This window comes from Mya arenaria, chromosome 6, assembly GCF_026914265.1.
Source record: "Mya arenaria isolate MELC-2E11 chromosome 6, ASM2691426v1".
Classification (NCBI taxonomy): Eukaryota; Metazoa; Mollusca; class Bivalvia; order Myida; family Myidae; genus Mya; species Mya arenaria.
In genome coordinates this window covers 7,319,834-7,346,276 of record NC_069127.1, presented here as the reverse complement: position 1 = coordinate 7,346,276, position 26,443 = coordinate 7,319,834, and the positions used below count along the sequence as shown (strand labels likewise).

At 36.9% G+C, this 26,443-nt stretch overlaps 1 protein-coding gene across 1 annotated transcript in view; it reads left to right on the top strand.

The window, feature by feature from the left end:
- LOC128238590 (calcipressin-2-like) overlaps positions 1-22,560 on the top strand; it is a 28,836-nt gene extending 6,276 nt beyond the window's left edge. Inside the window, exon 4 of the mRNA XM_052954668.1 lies at positions 19,475-22,560. Within this exon, the coding sequence (XP_052810628.1) occupies positions 19,475-19,605 (131 nt within the window). The 3' untranslated portion in view covers positions 19,606-22,560. The remainder of the gene's footprint in view (positions 1-19,474) is intronic.
- Positions 22,561-26,443: the final 3,883 nt, after the last annotated feature.

Below are 26,443 nucleotides of genomic sequence, written 5' to 3'. Positions count from 1 at the left end.
ACTTGACAATGCCTGCACCCATGGCCCTCGAACTTGACATTTAGGTTTCTGGTGACCAGCTGATGACTCTGGATTTTGAGTTCATAGAGTCAAAGGTCATGGTCATAACACACTCTATCCTCACACTTTAATGGTCATAATCTGAAAACTGCCTTAATGGCAACAAATCAGCTGTCATTTCGGTCCATGCATATTTCATTCAATTGTCCATATAATCCTGACAACGTGGCGCTCAGGGGGGGCATAATGTTTGACAAACATCTCTTGTTATTTTTATTATTATTATTATTATTATTATTATTATTATTATTATTATTATTATTGGAAGGGATGTTAAATTACCCCACAGACATTTAATGCGGAATGACTAATTGACTGCCATTATGGAGGGCATACTGGTACTTGTTTTATACTCATCTATTGTTATTATATAATAATATGCATGAAAATTTGCATAACTGTTGCAACCATACCTGTTGAGTTCTGCCCCTTTATATACATAAAAAGTGCATAAACTTCTACTGTTTGAACTAAAAGATTGAAAGAGTCTTCAATAATTTTCAAGATATCTCAACTCATTATAAATATCAAGAAAATATTATTACATACTATATGTTTGACTTTGCTTTCTGTAAAAAGGAAGCATTTATTAGCTATAAATGCTTATTTTAGAACTGTTAGTTTCAGAATTGAAAATGTTTGTAAGAACTCGATCAATCCTTCATAAAGTATGTTGTCTGCCACTAGACTTTCCTTAAGGGAAGATATTTTTCAAATGCATAGCCATCAAATTCTAGATTGGTGTATACATGTACTCCTAAAGAGCTGTCTTTTCTCTCTAGGCACTTAACTATTCTGAAACAGATATTTTAAATAAAAGCCACTCAAAAGAGTGGAGAAAAAGTTTATACACACGTCATAGCGGATTAACATGTAACACTCGTGGGTACGCATAAAAGGTTTTTTACAGTTGAGCTGTCATACATAGTTGATAGGTTTGTTTCTATTCCTAGTTCTAATGCAGATTTAGTTGTTTTGTGCTCTTGAAAAAATGATTTACATCCTATTTTTGTGCCAAAATAAAAAAACTTTTTTTACAGTTTTGTGAGTGCTCTCAGACATCCAGGATGAAGGAAATACACATATATATAAAGGATATCCAGAAATGGTCTTATGAGGTTGTCTGTTTCATGCCCCTGAAGCGAGGCATACAGTAGTCGTAGTGCCCATTTGTCTGTGTGTCCTACTATCATGCCTCTCAATTTTTTTTCTGATTTCTATCAAACTTCACACAAATGTCCAGTAGCTTGAGAAGTGTGGGCTAACTTCAAAGGTCAAGATCACACTTAGAGGTCATGTCCAAGTTGGGGGCATTTTTTACATTTGTGTAACAGCTCTGCTTTTGAGATAGAAATATAGATTTTGCCATAGCCTTGGTGGCTTCATGAAAATATATACATCATATGGCCATAACTCAAGAAATATTCACATGAAACATGGTAAACATGTTTCTAGAGACAATTAAATATTTGTAAATGCTACATTCTTTTTGCCTTTATAAGAGGGATTGCATCATCATGGTAAATCATGGAGATATAGCCAACGGGATGGTACTTGTATCATTGTGCTCATCTGCTGCTACCCGGTACAACTTCGGGACATGGTGAAATGCCACAATGCAGCTTACTGCGACATGCAGATATTTTAACAGTTGCTGCGGGCACAAAAAGAAGATCTTAAACAATCTTATCCCCAACACTTGATAATTTAGTTTTCATTTAAAAAAAATATCATTGCGCATAGTGTTTGTTTGTTACTATTTATAGATTTTCGGAAGACCACGATTGAAAGTGACTAGACAAAAACACGTGTTCAAAGTTCACAGCGCAGGGTTGACGGCCTTCCGGCCTAATAAGTGCAAATAATGTGACAATAGCGTCTGAAAACTTTCACAGTTGCAGAGCATAATTTCAGGGATCAAACTATGTTTTATATACAAACCAAATGATTTGAAGATTAGAGGATGCTTGCATACTAGTTTTATAAAAATGACTAAAATTATTTTTATAGGATGGGAATAAAGAAATAGTCTTCAGAAAATATAAAACAGCTATCTTCATTACCGTAAATAAATACTTCACACCAGTTTCTAATCTAAAGTGCATGAATGAATCCTGAGTGGACATTTATAATCCTGTCTTCTAATAATTTTATACATTCAACATGTTTTTATCAGAATCAATCCGAATGCATAGGAAATGTTCGTTTGTAGATATATGTACACTTTGAAAGTTAAAATTTACCCAGTAAATGAATACAAAGCACCACTTGTTTCATCGCTGCAAGGGACAATGCAAACTGTAAATCCATAAAAACCGGTGTTCTTTGTCGGTCTTTCATCATTTACATCCTAATTGATAATGTATATTCAAGTATCTTTTATTAATTGTGTTAATTCTGATCAAAACATTTGCCAAAGTGTTATAAACATAATTCCTCAATGAGTCAACATATCGGGCAATTGTGTGATGTAAAACGCATTTTGATTGGATGATGGAATTTTCCATGGCCATCATATTTTTCTGTAGACTTCTATATAATTATAGCCATATATTTGAAAACACGCGATCTAATTGATTATCACAGTTTGAGAGCTTAATAGTGGAAGAGTCAGTGACACTGATGGCGTTAATTAGTATTAAAATGGCTTCATGGGATCAAAGGCTGCATTAGGCATATACTATACAAACTCGCTATTTCGATCTCTGATAACTTGATTTTCTGGTTGTGTCAAACTTTTTTGCCGGTCTTGAATTTATTCCTTCTTTTTTTATATAAAACAATTCTGCTTATGTGATTTTTTCTATCTCGAATTTTTCACTATGTAGTAGTCATATTTCCGTCCCTGTGGTCGAATTTTACATTTTCTGTGTCATTTATGTTTAACTGCAATCAAGCTGAAGGTGCAAAAATTTCATGATGGTTTGCAGCATGTCGCTAAATTACCTTGCGGCTAAAATAATTATTAAATGTGAATGATTAAAAATGTGTGTTTTGTTTTTGATTTAAGAGACATTTATTGTTCAAGCTCATGATTTTATGTTTATGTATAAATCATGGAGATTAAATTGATTCGGAGGCTCGATTCCACTTACCAAATACTAATCGACTTCCGGGAGGGACATGAAATGGGGGGGGCAGTTCTTTACACTGGTGCACATTTAAGAACCAGGGTAGCTGTAACCAGGGTTATATTCTGTCTGTGCACTATGCTCCAAAAACATAAAATGACTAACAATCTTATTGGAGCACTCACCGTATGGGCAAGGCCCAATCAGTGCGAATATAAATAAGCTTACACACCACACCCGATTCGATGACAATTTCAAATGGGCACAGAAAGAAAAACCTAAAAAAGTTCAGATGGAAGTTCCACTGCTCTGGTCGACTAATTCAGAGAAGGACCTGAATAAAATCTGGGGGAGTATCTGGATCGGCCATAGGGAGTCAGGGTTCCAAACGATATTTGTCATCAAAACCATTCAATGAGGAGCACGAAGCTATCATCAAATAATTCATTTGTTTATTTTCAATAATAAGTTTGCTGTTTTCAAGACGGAAATACATTACAATGCTCAGATTAAATTGCGGATGTAAACATAAGACATAATTCGGACTCAAACGTTTTTGGTTTGGTGCTATATTTGTGTGTTTCGGATATGTCAAATGTTCAAGTATTTTCATAGGTCCCAACAACTTTGACATAATGAGTTTCTACCGGAGGAATTTGGAGTGACCAGCTAATACAAGTGACCACTTTTTACTGTACCTACCAGTAATAATATCAATGGACGAGCCTCGGTGTTCTTGTTTTATTTGAAAGGCAACATTGAATGATGCTGTCTAGTCAAGTTCAAGGATAATTTGTTTATTTTTCTGTATCAGATTATACAGTAGACATAAAAACTATTAAATTGGAAGTAAATCTCTTTTGTATTGATATCTTTCTTTTTATACATGCATATTTGTTCTTTGAATTATATATATCATAAGTTTTAGTTCCTAGTTATATTTATGGCCTTTCTTACTGTTAGCTCAAAAGCACCTTTAAACAATGATTGAGAAAAATTGCCAGTGACAGCACAGATCCAACACCATATGACGTCATTGCCATGTTTTCAATGGATTTTCTGTGAATCCAGCATTACCATTACACCAGTTTCCAATAACAGGAGAAACAGCTAAATTAATTCTTTACAGCAAGGAGAGACCACTGATATTTGTCTGACAGAGGTATAATTAATCTCAATATTTTATCTCCTTTAAAATGATGTATGAGTGGAAAATTAAAAAGGCAAATTTGCAATTCATTTCCAATCAAAACTATAATCCATGTGATTATTGAATGAAACAGACATTCTTGAACACAGAAAATGGTTTGGTACCCCCCAGGAAATCATTGAACATTGTTGACCTTGGTCTCATGAAAGTGTTCATCCCGGGAATACATTGAACATGGTTGACCTTGGTCTGATGAACGTGTTCATCCCGGGAATACATTGAACATGGTTGACCTTGGTCTGATGAACGTGTTCATCCCGGGAATACATTGAACATGGTTGACCTTGGTCTCATGAACGTGTTCATCCCAGGAATACATTGAACATTGTTCACCTTGGTCTGATGAACGTGTTCATCCCGGGAATACATTGAACATGGTTGACCTTGGTCTGATGAACGTGTTCATCCCGGGAATACATTGAACATGGTTGACCTTGGTCTGATGAACGTGTTCATCCCGGGAATACATTGAACATGGTTGACCTTGGTCTCATGAAAGTGTTCATCCCAGGAATACATCGAACATGGTTGACCTTGGTCTCATGAAAGTGTTCATCCCAGGAATACATCGAACATGGTTGACCTTGGTCTCATGAAAGTGTTCATCCCAGGAATACATCGAACATGGTTGACCTTGGTCTCATGAAAGTGTTCATCCCAGGAATACATCGAACATGGTTGACCTAGGTCTGATGAACGTGTTCATCCCGGGAATACATCGAACATGGTTGACCTTGGTCTCATGAAAGTGTTCATCCCAGGAATACATCGAACATGGTTGACCTAGGTCTGATGAACGTGTTCATCCCAGGAATACATCGAACATGGTTGACCTTGGTCTCATGAAAGTGTTCATCCCAGGAATACATCGAACATGGTTGACCTTGGTCTCATGAAAGTGTTCATCCCAGGAATACATGGAACATTGTTGACCTAGGTCTCATGAAAGTGTTCATCCCAGGAATACATCGAACATGGTTGACCTAGGTCTGATGAACGTGTTCATCCCAGGAATACATCGAACATTGTTGACCTTGGTCTCATGAAAGTGTTCATCCCAGGAATACATCGAACATGGTTGACCTTGGTCTCATGAAAGTGTTCATCCCAGGAATACATCGAACATGGTTGACCTAGGTCTGATGAACGTGTTCATCCCAGGAATGCATCGAACATGGTTGACCTTGGTGTCATGAAAGTGTTCATCCCAGGATTACATCGAACATTGTTGACCTTGGTCTCATGAAAGTGTTCATCCCAGGAATACATGGAACATTGTTGACCTAGGTCACATGAAAGTGTTCATCCCAGGAATACATCAAACATTGTTGACCTTGGTGTCATGAAAGTGTTCATCCCAGGATTACATCGAACGTTGTTGACCTTGGTCTCATGAAAGTGTTCATCCCAGGAATACATGGAACATTGTTGACCTAGGTCTCATGAAAGTGTTCATCCCAGGAATACATCGAACATGGTTGACCTAGGTCTGATGAACGTGTTCATCCCAGGAATACATCGAACATTGTTGACCTAGGTCTCATGAAAGTGTTCATCCCAGGAATACATGGAACATTGTTGACCTTGGTCTCATGAAAGTGTTCATCCCAGGAATACATGGAACATGGTTGACCTAGGTCTGATGAACGTGTTCATCCCAGGAATACATCGAACATTGTTGACCTAGGTCTCATGAAAGTGTTCATCCCAGGAATACATGGAACATTGTTGACCTTGGTCTCATGAAAGTGTTCATCCCAGGAATACATGGAACATTGTTGACCTTGGTCTCATGAAAGTGTTCATCCCAGGAATACATCGAACATGGTTGACCTTGGTCTCATGAAAGTGTTCATCCCAGGAATACATCGAACATGGTTGACCTTGGTCTCATGAAAGTGTTCATCCCAGGAATACATCAAACATGGTTGACCTTGGTGTCATGAAAGTGTTCATCCCAGGAATACATCGAACATTGTTGACCTAGGTCTCATGAAAGTGTTCATCCCAGGAATACATCGAACATGGTTGACCTTGGTCTCATGAAAGTGTTCATCCCAGGAATACATGGAACATTGTTGACCTAGGTCACATGAAAGTGTTCATCCCAGGAATACATGGAACATTGTTGACCTTGGTCACATGAAAGTGTTCATCCCAGGAATACATTGAACATGGTTGACCTTGGTCTCATGAAAGTGTTCATCCCAGGAATACATTGAACATTGTTGACCTTGGTCTCATGAAAGTGTTCATCCCAGGAATACATCGAACATTGTTGACCTTGGTCTCATGAAAGTGTTCATCCCAGGAATACATCGAACATTGTTGACCTAGGTCTGATGAACGTGTTCAGCCCAGGAATACATTGAACATTGTTGACCTGGTCACATGAACCAGTATTGTTAGGCATGGCTTGTCATGTTGTCAATTTAACGATACCATATTATAACCATATAGATGTTAAATGTTTATATTAAGGTTTAAGAATAGTTATTGTTTCTGGCCTGGATCAACTTTGATGTATAACTGTTTGTCTCCCCCCAGGATCAACTTCCCTGTAGAGCTTTTGTCTCCGGCCTGGATCAACCTCCCTGTTGAGCTATTTGTCTCCAGCCTGGATCAACCTCCCTGTTGAGCTATTTGTCTCCAGCCAGGATCGACTTCCCTGTAGAGCTATTTGTCTCCGGCCTGGATCAACTTCCCTGTAGAACTATTTGTCTCCGGCCTGGATCGACTGCCCTGTAGAGCTATTTGTCTCTGGCCTGGATCAACCACCCTGTAGAGCTATTTGTCTCCGACCTGGATCAACTTCCCTGTAGAACAATTTGTCTCCAGCCTTCCCTGTATAGCTATTTGTCTCCGGCATGGATCAACTTCCCTGTATAGCTATTTGTCTCCGGCATGGATCAACTTCCCTGTATAGCTATTTGTCTCCGGCATGGATCAACCTCCCTGTATAGCTATTTGTCTCCGACCTGGATCAACTTCCCTGTAGAACAATTTGTCTCCAGCCTTCCCTGTAGAGCTATTTGTCTCCGGCCTGGATCAACTTCCCTGTATAGCTATTTGTCTCCGGCATGGATCAACCTCCCTGTATAGCTATTTGTCTCCGACCTGGATCAACTTCCCTGTAGAACAATTTGTCTCCAGCCTTCCCTGTAGAGCTATTTGTCTCCGACATGGATCGACTTCCCTGTATAGCTATTTGTTTCCGACATAGATCGACTTGCCTGTATAGCTATTTGTCTCCGACATGGATCAACTTCCCTGTATAGCTATTTGTCTCCGACATGGATCGACTTCCCTGTATAGCTATTTGTCTCCGACATGGATCGACTTCCCTGTAGAACAATTTGTCTCCAGCCTTCCCTGTATAGCTATTTGTTTCCGACATGGATCGACTTCCCTGTATAGCTATTTGTCTCCGACATGGATCGACTTCCCTGTATAGCTATTTGTCTCCGACATGGATCAACTTCCCTGTATAGCTATTTGTCTTCGACATGGATTGACTTTCCTGTATAGCTATTTGTCTCTGGCATGGATCGACTTCCCTGTATATCTATTTGTCTACGGCCTGGATCAACTTTCCTGTAGAACTATTTGTATCTGGCCTGGATCGACTTCCCTTTAGAAATATTTGTCTCCGGCCTGGATCAACTATCTATTTTTCCCTTTTTGTAAGGTTTAACTATCATAAAAGTAAGTACTGTTTTTCCTACTCCAAGATAATTCCATCAATATTGACAAAATGTCTAGAACAGGCCTTAGTCACAATATCTGTTGTTCCTAGATTTCTGCTGCTGAAACCTATAACGTTGCTCTCTATTATTTAAAATCTTGCTCGACAATCTCCAAAAATTACTAAAATGGCTGTGCTTGTTTCCCTAATCACCCCTCCTGCCCCATCAGGGTGTGTCGCCCCACCAGGGTGTGTCTCCGCACCAGCATGTGTCGCCCCACCAGCGTGTGTCATCTAATTGAAGAAGTCACCAGTTTTGAGCTCACTCAAGTGATCAGAGTGAGCTATTGTGATAGGACGATTGTTCATTAACTGTTGTCATTCATCTGTCGTCAACATTTTCCTTCAAACATATTCTTGTCTTTAACCAGTGGGACCATTACAACCAAAATTTACAGGAATTTTCATTAGGTGGTCCTCTTCCAGATTCCTTCAATAAAAGTGGTTCCATGCAAACTCTGGTTGCCATGGCAACGGAAAGAAAAAAGCTTGTAAATCTTCTCCTCTTGGTGTGTATAAACCAAGCCACAGCAGAATGATGTATAATTCATTGCAAAAAGATGTTAAATTTCCTAAAGAATGATGTCAAAGTCCTGAAAAAACTATGTCAAATTCCCTGTAATGCAGCGTTCACACAGTGCCGATTATGGCTCCCGTTTGAGATCAGACAGCGCTACGACACGAAAAGCGAAAAAGTCAGATTACTATCCTCAATGATCTGGAATGTCCTATCATTGTCTGAACGCAGTCGTATATGTTCGTAACAGAGTCCTACAGATCGGGAATGGTCCGGAGAGGTCGGCCAAGCACTCCCGACAGTTAGGTGCGTCCCGTTACATTCGGGAAACTCAGCCGATTTTGTCTAGTCGGATTGCAATCGTGACTATGTCGTGACAGATTCTGCTGTATCGGATCAAAATCGTAACAATGTCCTGTGTTGTCTGGTCACTGTCCTGTGGAATGGGCATGATCTGGAGAAATTTTGCATTGCCGTTTCTTGCCGATTGAGTCCAGATCTTGCCGTCAGGGTCGGTTCATTGTCTGGTCACTGTCTGATCTCTGTCGGATTGCATTCGGGAGAATCGGGACGCTGTCGGGACAGATTCGGTCGTTTTTTACCATGACAAAGATACAAATCGGATCAGAATCGGATTGAGAACGGGATAATCGGGTCGAATTCTGCTGGAAACGGCTGGATCGGGACGCCTCCTGAACAGTATCTGATTGTTGTCATGATGAAATAAATATTTTTACAAATTTTAATAAAAAAGTTTGAATTTCCAGCCACGAATCACAGGATCTTGATCAGACTTTTGACACATTTTAATCGGGAATGGTCCTATCAAGGACGGCAGTAAAAATCCTGAATGTGTGACTTAGGCTTAAGCCAATTTCCCTGTAAGATTATGTCAAATTCCATGCAAGATGATGTCAAATTCTTGCAAAATGATTGTGTGCTTTCGCGACTTTTTCAAATCAAAAGGTTGTATAGGGCACAGATTTTGATTTGAAAATGTTAATTAAATCTGTTGTTATTCCTCAAAACAGTTTTCCCCTTTTGGATGAGGACAAAACATATCTGCAATTCTGAGTGTATTAAATTCTCAAAACAAGTAAAAACAACATAAGAGCTCATATAGAGAAAATCACAGACTGTATTTTCTGCCAATTTGTTGCTGTTAATGTGTTGTTCGTGATATTTTCCTATGTTACACTGTCTTAAGATTACAATGTTCTCTTATGCAGCATAAAGCCTACAGACGTTAATTTGGAGGTGTTTAGCACGCTGGTTTTAGTCTGAGCTCTTTGGTTTCCATCATCAAACTTGTTTCTCCATTAAATAGGATATGTCAGGCAACATTTTGTACTTAAGCCTTACATTTACATATAAATGGGGAGCTTACAGACTCTTGTATGCTTTCCATATTAAAATAAGTGTCATGTTTATCCCAGTGGTGTAATGTAAAAGAAGCTACGACAGCTTCAATATTCGAAGAACAGGAAGGCTACATTGTTTTACAGTCATCATTGTGTCTGCATAGGGGTCATGCAGGGTATTGCTTTAAACATTGGCATGCAAGCCACTATAATGTTGTTATCTTAGTAACCAGACTGTCTCGTGTGGGTCAGTTGGACTTTAGTGTTTTCAAGTTTGATTTTTGTTCCAGTCAAAGTTAAGTTTTTGCAAAACTCTGCAGTCAAGGCCACTGCCAACAAGACCTCAGTGGACAGTAATGAATAAGAGTGTTGTTAATACCTTGACAAGCTAAAAACACATGTTTTCATATGTTTATAAACACAGAGTCATCTTTAAATCAGATTCTCTAAAAGGTTTGAATGTACCATTTTACCAGTTTTTCAAGAATGGTTGGAATTTATCAGACAGATCAATTAGGAAAATAAATCAGTATCCCAGTCCCCAGTTGACAATCCTTCCCCAACACTTGTGTTTTTCTCAAGCCTGTTAATTGATCTTGAGAATGGTTGAAATGATAACTGCGCAGGGCTACGGAGAAGCCAAGTTTGATAAACGACAGGGCAAACCTTTCAAAAGTGTGTAACTTGGTCCCCCTAGAAATCTACAACTACATTTGTAGGTCCATGTTCTTGAATAAATCCAAAAAGTTTACATAATGGGTATTTAAAGATGGAGTGTATTGATTTGGCAGGTATTGAAAAAATGTTTGTGCTTGGTAAACCTTCGTGACAAAAAAATTATCGAAGACATTTGTTTGGTTTTGGCTATAGCTAGTCATCACTCAATTAAAGGCCACCGAGCGCAAATGCTGCTATAACTTTAAAAAAGTAAAAAAAAATGTGATACACTTCTTGTGCTGCTTACATTAGATAACAATATCAATGCAAAATGTGAAAGAAAATTGAAAAATAAAAGCAAAATAGTGTATTGGTCGAATTCGGCTAATTTCTATGGTGGCATATTACTGCCGTATCATAACCTGTTAGTGTTGTTCAGCATGAAAAGGTAACAGGTGGCAGTTTTGGGCAATTTTAAGTCTGTATTTAGTCTAATGATAATTATCTGACCAAAAAAGTTTCACGAAATTATGAACTAGATAGCTATATATTATTGTGAAAATTAAGTGGTCAACTCGAAACAATCGCAAAAATATCAGGTTATCTTATGGCAGTAATTTGCCATCATAGATTTTAAATGGGACTTCATGCATTTCCATCCCATAGATCTTTTTTGAGGTCTTTTTTAAATAAGCTTGTTTGCCTGTAAGTTGGAATTTTCTTGAAGGTCTGCACTTAAATTGTTGTTGAATCGTCTAGAGAGCAAGATGTGTTTTATGAGCCAAAAAGGGATCTTCCCTATTCAGGGATGAAGCTAAGGCAATGGAAAATTAATAATAAACTTACAGATGATGTGGTTGATCATATAGACAAAGTTAATTGTGTATGACATTTGTTCAGATTCTTTGATACTTTATTGAAGGAATAAAAATAGCACTTGTTCTGTTAGGGAATTTTATTAAGCTGCTATAAAAGTAATACAAGCCTCATAATGTTTTACAAGGCACATAAAATGGAAATAAAGCGAGGCTGAAGTTTCCTCTGTGATCACAGTAGCAGCCGAGGTTTTATAAGGGCCAATATTGGTCCGGAATCTGGTAATGCTTCAATGAGCTGAGATAGGGCAATAGTGGCAGTCTTGTTTGCTTCTCTCTTCTGAAAAAAACCAGTGCTTATTGAACCCTTGTCAGTGTTTGGGAGTACCATAGAGATAAAAGGAAAAACAAGTTAGTGGCCCATATTGGGTTATTTACATACAATGAAGATAATAGTTTAACGGTGGCATTTCCTTGCTTTGAAGATTAATTGTCATTCAAGTTTCTGTGAAGGCCGGAAGTAGGTAGCTGTAATATAAACTATTGCAATAGCAGCATTGTGCCATGTCTGGTGGCTTTGTTTAAACATAATTGCTTTAAATGAGATTCTTTAAGATTTTCTTGGAATATTAGAGATTAGATGCAGATAAACTTTTGAAAGTTATTTATAGAGGGAAAGGTTTCAATTTCTGGATGGTGTCTTTCATCTGGTGCTATCAAAATATTTTGGATTTATATTTAGCAACACATTCCGGAGAGAAATTTCATTCATTCATGTGGAATAAAAAAATATTTATCTACAGCATCTTGGAACATTGAGAGGGCCTTATTCCTGGTCATTATTTTGGTGAAGTTTGTCTGCTAGATAAAACTCGGTGCAGGCTCTTGAGGTCTTTTGTGGCACATTTAGTTTTGGGCTTGAAGTATCTCTTGAAGGCAGAATTACAAGTTTGAAATAATTGGAGTCAAACTTTGTAAATTTGGAAACATAATAATCATAATGAATTAACAATCATAATACAGTTAACTAAAGAAACTCTATGTAATTATGAGCAGGCATTGTTTAGAAATGCCAAAGTGACCATAAGAGCATGCCATGTTGTCATGTTTATGTGCGCTTTAACTGTGTAACTCTCTCAAAGGAGCAGGACTTGTGACAGTATTGGAGCCCTTTAACTGTGTAACTCTCTCAAAGGAGCAGGACTTGTGACAGTATTGGAGCCCTTTAACTGTGTAACTCTCTCAAAGGAGCAGGACTTGTGACAGTATTGGAGCCCTTTAACTGTGTAACTCTCACAAAGGAGCAGGACTTAAGACAGTACTGGAGCCCTTTAACTGTGTAACTCTCTCATAGGAGCAGGACTTGTGACAGTATTTGAGCCCTTTAACTGTGTAACTCTCTCATAGGAGCAGGACTTGTGACAGTATTTGAGCCCTTTAACTGTGTAACTCTCTCATAGGAGCAGGACTTGTGACAGTATTTGAGCCCTTTAACTGTGTAACTCTCTCATAGGAGCAGGACTTGTGACAGTATTGGAGCCCTTTAACTGTGTAACTCTCTCAAAGGAGCAGGACTTGTGACAGTATTTGAGTCCTTTAACTGTGTAACTCTCTCATAGGAGCAGGACTTGTTACAGTGTTTGTACCCTTTAACTGTGAAACTCTCTCATGGGAGGAGGATTTGTGCAGAATTGGAGCCATTTAACTGTGTAACTCTCTCATGGGAGCAGGAATTGTGACAGTGTGTGTGCCCTTTAACTGCGTATGTGACTCTCTCATAGTAACAGGAATTGTAGCAGTATTGGAGCCATTTAACTGTGTAACTCTCTCATGGGAGCAGGATTTGTGCAGAATTGGAGCCATTTAACTGTGTATACAGTGCAGCTTTCTCATAGGAATTGTGACATTGTGTGTGTGTGCCCTTTAACTGTGTAACTCTCTCGTAAGGGTAGGGGTTGAGGCAGTGTTTGTATTTATCATCTCGCTTTCTGAATGGTTAATATTGCTCTAGACATGACCGCGGCAGGAAGCCCTAAGGTCCTCTCTCCATCCCGGGTTGTACCCGGGGAAGGCGATTTTGAGGTGTCTGAGTTACCAAAACTACATTGGCCCTCAAACAAAGGTGAGATATAGACACTGCCTTTGTGTTGGTAGATTAGTGTCCCTTATGTCATTGAGAAGTAAATATTACAGAAAAATAAATTTCATGTTGATGCCCATAAAATTGCCAGAATTGAAAAGTTGTAGCCGCTTTTATGATTTCGTCCCATTTGGTGCCAACCATGCGATCACCAGCAGGAACCCGGCCAGGTTTGTGATTTCATGTCAGATTGTCATTCATTGCTATTCAACCCCAGGAAACACATGACAAGTCTTTTAAATGTCACAATTTCTTTAGAATTGTATCTTCAAAGGAGATGACATGCTGCTTTCTGTGACTGGTTGCTAGACTGTTTCAAGGATCGCTGCAGAATGTTAGTGTTACCAGTCCATGTTGGGGGCATTGAGGCCATCGACTGTAAGCTGGCAATCTTCTTCAGATGCTCAATTAGGGTATCAGCATTGTTTGCTTACCTCCCCTGCAAAACATTCTAAAATAACTTGAAAATTATTCAATGATTATTTTAGAATGTATTCTTTAATATTCAGGAGACATTAAACGGCTGTTTATTCTAAAATCAAAATTTTATAATAATTATTTGAGAATCAAATTTCTTGAATAATACCCCTTTGAAACATTCTAGAAAAACTCGAGAATAATTCAAGAATTATTCTAGAATGTATTTCTAGAATATTCAAGCGATGTTAAATGGCTTTTTATTCTAGAATCAAAGTACTTGAATAGTTAATTGGATAGTTTTTAAATAAAAATTTAAGAAGCAGTCATTTAACATTTCTTGAATTCACGAGAAGTAAATTCTAGAATTTCTGATTCTAGAATCCTTAAGATTCTTGAGTGATTTTTACAGCTCACAAGTTCATTCAAGTCATTGATTCATTAAGTTGTCATTTTAAAACAAATAATAATACTACAAAATTTGTATCAATCCCAATACAGCCAAAAGTGTTGTTGTGTCTGGCTAGCATAATGCACAATACAAAAATAATTTCACTGAATGTAGAAATTTACCTATTTAAAATGGAATTATGTTCATTTCTTTACCTTTTCCTGCATAACTTATGATAATCAAGAACTTGAACTGTTCTAGAAGTTTATCCATTGAAGAATTCTGATTCTTTAACGATATTTTTATGTTAAAGAATTTGGTCGATTATCGAATACTTATTTAAAAACCTCCACCGAAATCTGATTCTAGACTTCCGGAATTTTCATTGATAAGAATCAATATTCTAGAATTGTGTGGGTTCTAGAACTAGCTTTCTTCAAGTTTACAGAATAAGCCTCATTTAGAATTAGTATTCTAGAAGTGTTGGGGTTCTAGAACCTGTGTTCTTCAAGTTTACAGAATAAGCCTCATTCAGAATTAGTATTCTAGAATTGTTGGGGCTCTAGAACCTGTGTTCTTCAAGTTTACAGAATAAGCCTCATTTAGAATTAGTATTCTAGAAGTGTTGGGGTTCTAGAACCTGTGTTCTTCAAGTTTACAGAATAAGCCTCATTCAGAATTAGTATTCTAGAATTGTTGGGGCTCTAGAACCTGTGTTCTTCAAGTTTACAGAATAAGCCTCATTTAGAATTAGTATTCTAGAATTGTTGGGGATCTAGAACCTGTGTTCTTCAAGTTTACAGAATAAGCCTCATTTAGAATTAGTATTCTAGAATTGTTGGGGTTCTAGAACCTGTGTTCTTCAAGTTTACAGAATAAGCCTCATTTAGAATTAGTATTCTAGAATTGTTGGGGTTCTAGAACCTGTGTTCTTCAAGTTTACAGAATAAGCCTCATTCAGAATTAGTATTCTAGAATTGTTGGGGTTCTAGAACCTGTGTTCTTCAAGTTTACAGAATAAGCCTCATTCAGAATTAGTATTCTAGAATTGTTGGGGTTCTAGAACCTGTGTTCTTCAAGTTTACAGAATAAGCCTCATTCAGAATTAGTATTCTAGAATTGTTTGGGCTCTAGAACCTGTGTGTTCTTCAAGTTTACAGAATAAGCCTCATTTAGAATTAGTATTCTAGGAGTGTTGGGGTTCTAGAACCTGTGTTCTTCAAGTTTACAGAATAAGCCTCATTCAGAATTAGTATTCTAGAATTGTTGGGGCTCTAGAACCTGTGTTCTTCAAGTTTACAGAATAAGCCTCATTCAGAATTAGTATTCTAGAATTGTTAGGGTTCTAGAACCTGTGTTCTTCAAGTTTACAGAATAAGCCTCATTCAGAATTAGTATTCTAGAATTGTTGGGGTTCTAGAACCTGTGTTCTTCAAGTTTACAGAATAAGCCTCATTTAGAATTAGTATTCTAGAAGTGTTGGGGTTCTAGAACCTGTGTTCTTCAAGTTTACAGAATAAGCCTCATTTAGAATTAGTATTCTAGAAGTGTTGGGGTTCTAGAACCTGTGTTCTTCAAGTTTACAGAATAAGCCTCATTTAGAATTAGTATTCTAGAAGTGTTGGGGTTCTAGAACCTGTGTTCTTCAAGTTTACAGAATAAGCCTCATTTAGAATTAGTATTCTAGAATTGTTGGGGTTCTAGAACCTGTGTTCTTCAAGTTTACAGAATAAGCCTCATTTAGAATTAGTATTCTAGAATTGTTGGGGTTCTAGAACCTGTGTTCTTGAATATACAGGGTGATTCTTGAAGAATCCATGAAGTTCTAGAATAATTCTAAAACTGATGAAAATTCTTGAGGATGAATGCTTGAATTCTTTTAATGAATAAAAGTCAAGATATCGTCACAGCCATGATTTTGTCTGAGTTTGTGTGCAAAAATTGAGAACTTGATTTGAATAGAACCTATGAGCGTTGTCAACCACTTTCTGTGCTTTTCTTTTATTCCCAGCATTCTCTACATACATAAACAAACAACCATGGTAATGAACTGTTTCTCTGAAATAAACTTCTATTAGTGGTTATAAGAGATCTGAGCAAATAAAATGAGCTGGATGAAGCTAATTAGATTCCTATCAACTTTGTTAACATGACCTCTAATGTACATTATAGGAGATCAAAAAGAAGCTGTGAAAAAAAAGCCCTTGTTAGTTTATACACATGTAGTTTGACTTGTAAATTGTGACTTTTTTTGCCTTAATTATATGAAAAAGGTGCTGCATTCTAAACCAGCTCTTACGCTCAAAATACGTTTTATTCAATGCTGAAGGGATTGTCAATTAACAACTAATAGGTGTTTCTCGTCAGGGGGGAAATTAAAGCCATCATATTATTGGATTACCATGCAGTCCTTCATTAATGAAATCCCCTCAAATACACAGTTTAATTAATTATTTCTGCCATTTTCAGTGCTATAAGGTGATTTATCTTCATGAAACCTGAAAACAATGACTTCTGTTATAAAGAGGAATGGACATGACAGAGGAGACACAGTTATGTGATGTCTAATCTGATTTATTTGTATGGATTTTCAGTGTCCAAACTGATGCTTAAAAATGGGTCACCTTATGGGCTTTATCCTTGTAGAGGCATATAGTGTCCAGTTAAATACTAACTGAAAATATATTGATTACATTAGACAAAAATGTAATGAACATGTATGGTGATGTGTGAATCCTTGTTGAGGTTGCTTTCCAGTTAATTGTTTTACAAGTTTGTGCCCATTGTGTCTTGAAATATGGAATTTTTCCATTAATTTTCAGCTGTGTTCAGACTTACAGGCTTATGAAGTGAAACGTTGCACCTTTCCTTGCGAATTATTCATGAACCACTTTACACCCTTGTCCCTGTGTACATTTATAAGTGATAGTTTGTCATGTAAGGTTTTCTGTCTTTGAATTTGAAGAATAATATGTTCTCGCTAGGATACCCCTGGTACTCGCTAGAATACCCTTGATACTTGATAGGGGTATCCCAGCGAGTACCAGGGGTATCAAAGCGAGTACCAGGGTGAGTACCAGGGGTATCCCAGCGAGTACCAAGGGTATTCAAGCTAGTACCAGGGTGAGTACCAGGGGTATCCAGTTACAGGTACTTGCTAGGATACCCCTGGTACTGGCTAGGATACCCCTGGTATCGCTAGGTATCCCCTGGTACTTGATACCTACTATTGGATTCTTGGTAAAAGACTTGCGGAGACTAATAAGATATATCTTTAGAAATTTATTGAAAAAAAATCAAAATTGAATTTTGTCATCCATGATAGCTCAGTTGGTAGCGCTATTGACTGTGGACTGCAAATACTTTCACAAAATGTAAGCCAGAGGCTCCGGAAAGGTACGGAGTGGCACTGTCTTGATCCTTAGGGCAATCCAGCATGTCCTGTTGGACAAGGATCATCCAATGGCAATCCATGTTGGGTCTGGGACAGTCTGAAGCTGATCAGGGATGGTCAAGGACGGTCCATGGCCCTGCCGTGTAGGTACTGGGATTATCTGTGCTGGCTCCATGTGGTGCTGTGTTTGGTCCGAGCTCGTCCAATGTGTTGGAACTGCAGAGGAGTGTAGACTCAATTTCAACCAGGACCACCCCAAACTAAGATATCTCTTGATCCGGGGTGTTCCATGTTAATCTGGGGTGGTCCATGTTGGGTCCAACTTTGGTGTGACTGTAGCTTTACGTCAAAGTTATTGTTTATTTTTAACTAAACCATTAATCAGGCATAAGCCTGCCTTGCAATTAACTGTTTAGTAATTGACAATGACGCCGAACCACTTATGAACTAATAAAGAGATTTTCTAGGCCCTGCTTCCAAATATGTGTTAAGTAAAACAAAAACAAATAATATCTTAATTAGAGTATGTGCAAACGTGTCTGCTTGTATGCATGAACTGATAATAACTCACTTTATAAACTAATTAATGATGTATTGGAAACTTGGTGTTTCAATTTTCAATTAGAGGCTTTCTAAATGATTAAATCAGAATGCATCAGGCAATCCCCGTGGGGGAGGCATGAACGTAAACACTAATTAGTGATAATTTACAGTCAATGTACCCAATTAAAGAAAATACTTTGATTTATATACTTCAATAATAGATAAAATATCTCACAAAAACTTTTTATATATCTACATGTGTTGGCTTTCGATAAAAAATAGTCATAGAAATGAAGTGTCTGCAACGTCATATACTGTTAAATGAAGTTGTTTAGTGGTAAAAGTTAAATGAAATTGTTTAGTGGTAAAACAATTGATTTTGAAAGAACAGCATTAGGATATAGACACACACAATAAATATTACAGATCACAAATGATACAGTAGCATATTAGATATGTGTAACAAAAACACTGTATCATGTTAAAGTTTAATATTGCAGGTGTTTGGAAGCATTTTGTCTGGAATTTGTTTGTTCTTTTATTGATATACTCTGACGTTCATTTAAAAAAGTTTTAATTGAGGAAGTTCTAAAAATGAAATGTTATTGACTTGCATGGAAGCTACTGCGCTTCCTAAGAAAATAGCTGATACTAAAATGAGATTTCAATTATTATCATTAGTAACCATGGAACCTGTTTTAGGTACCATTTTTGTAGCCATTTTATAGCGGATATTCAGCTATGTTTAAAATAAGTCTGTTTTATCCCAGGATTTTCTGTTTCTGAAGATTAACTCACATTTAGAAGTATTTATAAAAAATCCCAATTTTGAGAAAAAAACAAAGTTTCTCAATTCCATAGCTATCCAGTATGTCATTTTTCTGAAATACAGGGGGAAAAACTCTGAGTTAGTTAATTTTGAATGGTACCACAGATGTTTTTTACAAAAAATGTGTTGTATTAGAATGGTAATGTCATTGGACTTTCAGTTGTTTATTGGTGGTTATGGTCAACATTTGATCTGCCACAAGGTCATGATTAGATGTTGTGGATCAAGGTCAAGGTCACTGATACTTAAAATAGCAAAACTCTTAAAAACTTTAGTTGGCAGTAAAGTATAGTGAGTATATAAATGTCTTTCTACTATTTTCAGGTGAATCTCATGAGTTGCACCCACCATCGAAGGATCAGCCTGGAATTGTAGTTCACATCTGTGAGGACCCCGAGGGCTACAGAGTTGCGGAGAAGCCCACTCTACCACAGACAAAGTGCCCTGATCGCTAGACGGAATCTTTTCAACTGATGTGTTCATGTTTCATCACAGACTGTTTTATTGGGGAGTTAATGTTCACTTTTATGAAGAGCTTGGCCATATAGCTGTATAGTTCTGCTATACATTGAGTTACAAACTAGCTTAAAGTTTAAGTGGTTTGGTGTTCAGTATAATCTAGATGTTTCAGACCTTGAGAAGCATTGACAGCTACTCTAGTCTAACATTTCATCATTTTCATTAGTTATGGTGGAGTTTGACCTCATATTTACTAAATATTGGTGGTGTGTAACCTATACCATGTGATGGTCTTTTTCCTGTGTAAGGCATCATTGGGGCAGTTATTTGCATGCTCGAGAAGTTTGTGACTTAAAATGTTGCGTAAATATGAAAATTTAAATAGAAACTATTCATTGTTGAAATACATCACCAATCTCATGCAATAGTTTGTTTGCATCTTGTATCTATCCATATGTATTGTTTATTGTTTTCTGATGTATTGTGAAATGCTACAATATGCCCGTGATTCTGTATATGTGCTAAAGGGTGGCTAGGGGAACCATGTGATATGTGATATGCTTGTGGTGTTATTCCATTTCATATGTTTTCTATCTATATCTACACTGAGGGCTTCTCTACCCCAGGAACGCTGTTAAAGGTCCTGCAATAGTTAGATCAGTGTTAATATTTTAATAAGTTCTGCAAATTATGTTTTAAAATCGTAAAGAAGTAGTCAGGTTTTTTTAAATAGAAAAAGATGGCAATAAGAGGTAACAAATTTTTGTTGTCAAGGAATGTTTTAACTTGGCACAAAAAAGGGTCGGTCATGTGGCAGGGTATCTATTCCAACCTTAGGCTAACTGTTGTGGGATTTTTCGCTAAAACATAAAAATTATGGGAGTTAGGTGCCAACTGGGAATTCCAGTTTAAAGTAAATTATCTTAATTTTCCATATGTACGAGGATAGCTATACATATTGCTATCAGATATAAATATTTCAGGTCTCATTAATGCGTATATACACAGGGCCCATGATTACAAACAATCTTAAGTCTGAGTCTAGACTCCTAGTGTTGTGGGGTTTTCACAATCAGTAACTAGCATCAATGCATTTTACACCATGACAATATACTCCCTCTCTTCAACAGTTAGTTATATATTCTGTGTGCATTTAGTTTTGAATTTCAGCTAAAAAAAATCTTTGAATGTCAAAATGTAAAGTCTTATTACATGACCTTTGTTCTAACTTGACACAGTCACTGGTCCTGGTATATACTATATTTATTATAGCTAAGCAGAGATTGGCTTTTGGGATTGTAAAAAGTACATTGTTTTACTAGGGTGGTGGTATGAAGTGTTGGGTATAAAATTGTCTCAAAATTATTGAACATCTGTTTTTTGATGTCATTTAATATTAATATTGTTTTTGTTTGTTATGCTTGCTGTAAATACTGACTAGAACTTAAATATAACATTACATGAGAAAATGACAAGAAAAAAATATCAAATTGGTATTAAGTAAAACAAATTTCGTTGTTATGGTCTTGGGTGTACACCAAACTATATTTAAGGGTTTTAGCAAGGTTTTAATAAAGGATGCAGCAAAAAGGGCAGGATGCAGCAGAAAAGGGACAGGGTGCTAAGGGTGAAAATGGCACAATGTATCTATGCTATGAAGAACATTATGAATTTGACAAAAAAGAGGGTGTCAAACTTTTGTATGAAAATGAATATCTTTAATTAGGGTTGACTTATTGTGACCTTGTGACCTTGGAAAAGTGAATGGAGACCTTTCATTGGATTGCATTTTGGGTCCCTATGGTCAAGGTCACTATTTCTCAAAATAGAAAATTGGTTGAAACTTAATATCTTAACTTAGGGTTGACAGATTGTGACCAAACTTGGTATGTAGGAACAGATTATGAGACCTTTCATTTAATTGCTTTTATGGCCCCTAGGATGAAGGTCAAAGTCACTGTTACTAAAATAGAAAATGGTTGAAACTGAATATCTTTTGTTCAGATTGACATATTGTGACCAAACTTGGTATATAGGAAGAGTTTATAGAGACCTTTCATCAGATTGCGTTAAGGGCCTCTTGGGTCAAGGTCACTGGCATTACAAATAGAACAACGGTTGAAACTGAAAATCTTGAGTTCAGGTTGACATATTGTAATCAAACTTGTTATATAAGAAGAGTTTATGGAGACCTTTCATTGGATGCATTTTGGGCACCAAGGGTCAAGGTCACTGTTTCTAAAATTAGAAAAAACAGTTGAAACTGAATATCTTTAGTTTGAGTTGACAAATTGTGACCAAACTTGGTATAGAGGAACAGTTTATGGGCGGGCGATCAGTGTCAAACTGGCTTATAATACTCACAACACAGGCTGAAGTGTTTCTGTCAATCATTGAAAACCTGGTTTCATTGCACTGCGGCATTTCTTGTTATTGCATTTTGGATAGTTGTCTTTTATAAGTAAAGCATTGATTGACCATTATATAGTACAACAATAGGTTCAATAAACAGCTTTACTTGATATAAATCTAAGCATGTCAAATATTTATTTCATTATGAGTAAAAGTTCTATTTCGTAATTTTTATATAAATATTATATGCATATTTGTTCTGGAACAGGTTGCAAGTAATTCGGCAGTTCCTTGAATGAAGAATTCTGCCTTGTTTAGGTGTTATTTTTTAGGCTGTTTCTGGGAATGGGATTTATCCTTCTTGGTAATATTTGGAAAAATAAGTATATTGTTTTAAATAATACAGTAAAATATTGAGTAAAAGATTTACTGAAGAATTTATAAATTGATAAAAATGATCTGTACACTGTTTTGTCATTGAAATAATCATCATTGTTTGTTCAGTCATGTTTCTAAGTTGGGAAATTATTTAATGCATTTCTCATTGTCATTTGTTACGACATATTTGATTTACACAAATAAAATAGATCAAAATTGTTTTTTTGCTTTTTTTTCCTCTTTCCATTCCATCGCGATTGTGTGTCTCATTTGATGGGCCATATATAAGAAATCTTTTTGAGAGCAGATATAAATAAGAAAGGCTCAAAGTGGGATGGATTTTTCCGTCATGTCAAAGAATTCGAGCCGAAGATAAGACCAGGCCTCAATGATCAAATTCTGGCTGGAAAAATCGACCTTGTATAGCATCTTCGCTAGAAACCTGTTTTATTATCTCAATATCGACATTGAGATAAAATGGACAGCCTCCTCTGAGAACTGCTGTAATGGAAATGATATTACGGTTTTAATCCCTGACATATTCCATTATAACCTATTAGGTTTACAAATCTGTGAGCAGCAAAAACTGAAATGTTGGTTATTTGTTGCATGCTGTTAGATTACCTCTGTCATGCAGTCTTTATATATTGTAAGTGACATAATTATATATTGTAAGTGATATAAAAGCTGAAAGTGAAACATATAACAGTCCATTTAAGTGGTTTTCCTGTTTATTTAATATGTATGCATTACCTAAATATATCATATTTTCATCAGCTTAATATTAAATTAAATAAGCGACTGGGCAGAACCCTGCGCGCCGACTTAATTATAAAAAAAGACCAGAAATAAATGCTAACTTTCTTAGTGTTGAGCCCAAAGTGACTCTAAACTCTAAACAGTGTGCATGCTCAAGCTTCTAAATAACCCACTTAATAAAACCTGCTAATGACCGAATGGGAATTTGACAGATTTTGTTTTCGTCAGAGGCGTTCTAAATGATTTCAGTTTTGGAAAAAATTAATAAATGTGCACTTTGGGATTTTTGGCCCTTAGTAAAAGTAAGTGTTCATTTTTTGTCTAAAACAATATATGATTTAGTCGATAGGGCTGGACACATTCAGGTACCTTTTAATCGTATAGAAAACCAAAAATAAATGCTATCTTTCTTAGTGTTCAGCAGGAAATGCCCTGCATATAACTTAACATAATTTAAGCCAGTGCAAATGCGAGCGCTTCTGAATTGAACTCGCTTAATAAAATCAATTAATGTCTAAATGGAAATTTGGTTGTTGTTTTTGGTATGAAACAGAAATTTGGCAGTAATAATCTGTTTAATGGGAGTTTTGATTGACAGAGCTCTTCTAAATGATTAATTGTGAATGTATCCGACATTCTCATTGGCAGAGCCATGAGCCTGAACACAAAATTGTTATTTTAGCACAACTGAATTTTTTACATTTAATAACTTGGTCATTTTTCGAAGAAAAAAATTGGAAGGTAATTTCATAGCCTTGTTGTTCTTGTGCAATTATTTTTGCCTTTACCATTACTCTAAACATATTTAAGACCTTCAAATGAAACTTTGTACACATATTGTCAGAGACAATATCCACATTTTAAGTGTCTAAAAATAGAAAACTCCTGATGTTTTCCCTGGGTGCTTTTTATTATAGTTTAATTCATTCCAAGTTCAAAAGGCTTTTTTTCCTTAAACAAGGTGTAACTAGAAATATGTGCAGCAGAAAATGCTTCCTTTTATTAAACATATTCATATCAAGCAGCATGTGCTGCATTGATTCTGTTATCAAAATGCTTTTAAGAAATGAACCAAATTGTCCCAAGCCTAGGCTAAGGAAACAAAATACCTTATAAAAAATATACCGGTACTTAAAAAACGGACTACCAAATAAATAGATAAAACCATAACATAATGATGCCATTTCGAATTAGTTCAACATTGCCATTCATATGCCACCAGCCATGTGCATATACTACCACCCATGGGCATATACTACCAGCCATGGGCATATACTACCAGCCATGGGCATATACTACCAGCCATGGGCATATACTACCAGCCATGGGCATATACTACCAGCCATGGGCATATACTACCAACCATGGGCATATACTACCAACCATGGGCATATACTACCAGCCATGGGCATATACTACCAGCCATGCACATATACAACCAACCATGGGCATATACTACCAGCCATGCACATATATATCAGCAATCATGAAGGTATAGACTACCAACCATGGGCATATACTACCAGCCATAGACATATATCACCAGCCATGGGCATATAAACAACCAGTCATGGACATACATACAACCATCCATGGACATATACGCTATTAATACCAGCCATGGGCATTTATATTACCAGCCATGGGCATATATACTACCAGCCATACATGTACCAGCCATTGGCATATATACTACCAGCCATAGGCATATACTACCAGCCATGGGCATATACCACCAGCCATGGGCATATACAACCAGCCATGGGCATATACTACCAGCCATAGGCATATATACTACCAGCCATAGGCATATATACTACCAGCCATAGGCATATATACTACCAGCCATGGGCATATATACTACCAGCCATGGGCATATATACTACCAGCCATGGGCATATACTACCAGCCATGGGCATATATCACCAGCCATGGGCATATACAACCAGCCATGGGCATATACTACCAGCCATAGGCATATATACTACCGGCCATGGGCATATATACTACCAGCCATACATGTACCAGCCATAGGCGTATATACTACCGGCCATGGGCATATATACTACCAGCCATACATGTACCAGCCATAGGCGTATATACTACCGGCCATGGGCATATAACTACCAGCCATACATGTACCAGCCATAGGCGTATATACTACCGGCCATGGGCATATATACTACCAGCCATACATGTACCAGCCATAGGCGTATATACTACCGGCCATGGGCATATATACTACCAGCCATACATGTACCAGCCATAGGCGTATATACTACCGGCCATGGGCATATATACTACCAGCCATACATGTACCAGCCATAGGCGTATATACTACCAGCCATACATGTACCAGCCATAGGCGTATATACTACCGGCCATGGGCATATATACTACCAGCCATACATGTACCAGCCATAGGCGTATATACTACCGGCCATGGGCATATATACTACCAGCCATACATGTACCAGCCATAGGAGTATATACTACCGGCCATGGGCATATATACTACCAGCCATACATGTACCAGCCATAGGCATATATACTACCAGCCATACATGTACCAGCCATAGGCATATATACTACCAGCCATACATGTACCAGCCATAGGCGTATATACTACCGGCCATGGGCATATATACTACCAGCCATACATGTACCAGCCATAGGAGTATATACTACCGGCCATGGGCATATATACTTCCAGCCATACATGTACCAGCCATGGGCATATATACTACCAGCCTATTTTGCCTCATGTTACTGTTTTGAAAGGATTTATGAACTAAAAATATTTAAATTCAGTACAAATCACAATTGACTTTTTCAACCGATGTAATTATTCGGAGTATTTATGTGTGACTTTATGAACATTACCTTTTCACATCTACATCAGTCTAATCAGTTAAATATGATTCAATAAAACTAAAAGTACAGAATTATAGTAACTTATTTGCTGTAAGTGTAATTATGTAATGCAATAAGCCTGTTTTTGCTAAATTTTACCGAATTTAGAACATTAGCTATAGCTTTAATATAGCAATTAACTTGAATTGACATTAAATTGGCAATTTGATCTTGATCTTGATTTTAATCTGAGGAACAAGAAATGTAAACAACAAATTTAAGACTATAAATAGTTCAGAATATGGAATATATTCATCAGAATTACAAAGAAAACACCATGTGGCCTTAACAATATCCATGGAAACCATGAAAAAAGAACAGATCCACGTCCGACAAGTGAATTACAGACATTGCTCTAAAGGGAGTGTTCAAAAGAATATCTGGTTCAGACCACCTAAAAATTATTTTTTGAATTTTTTTCAAATGTTGAGT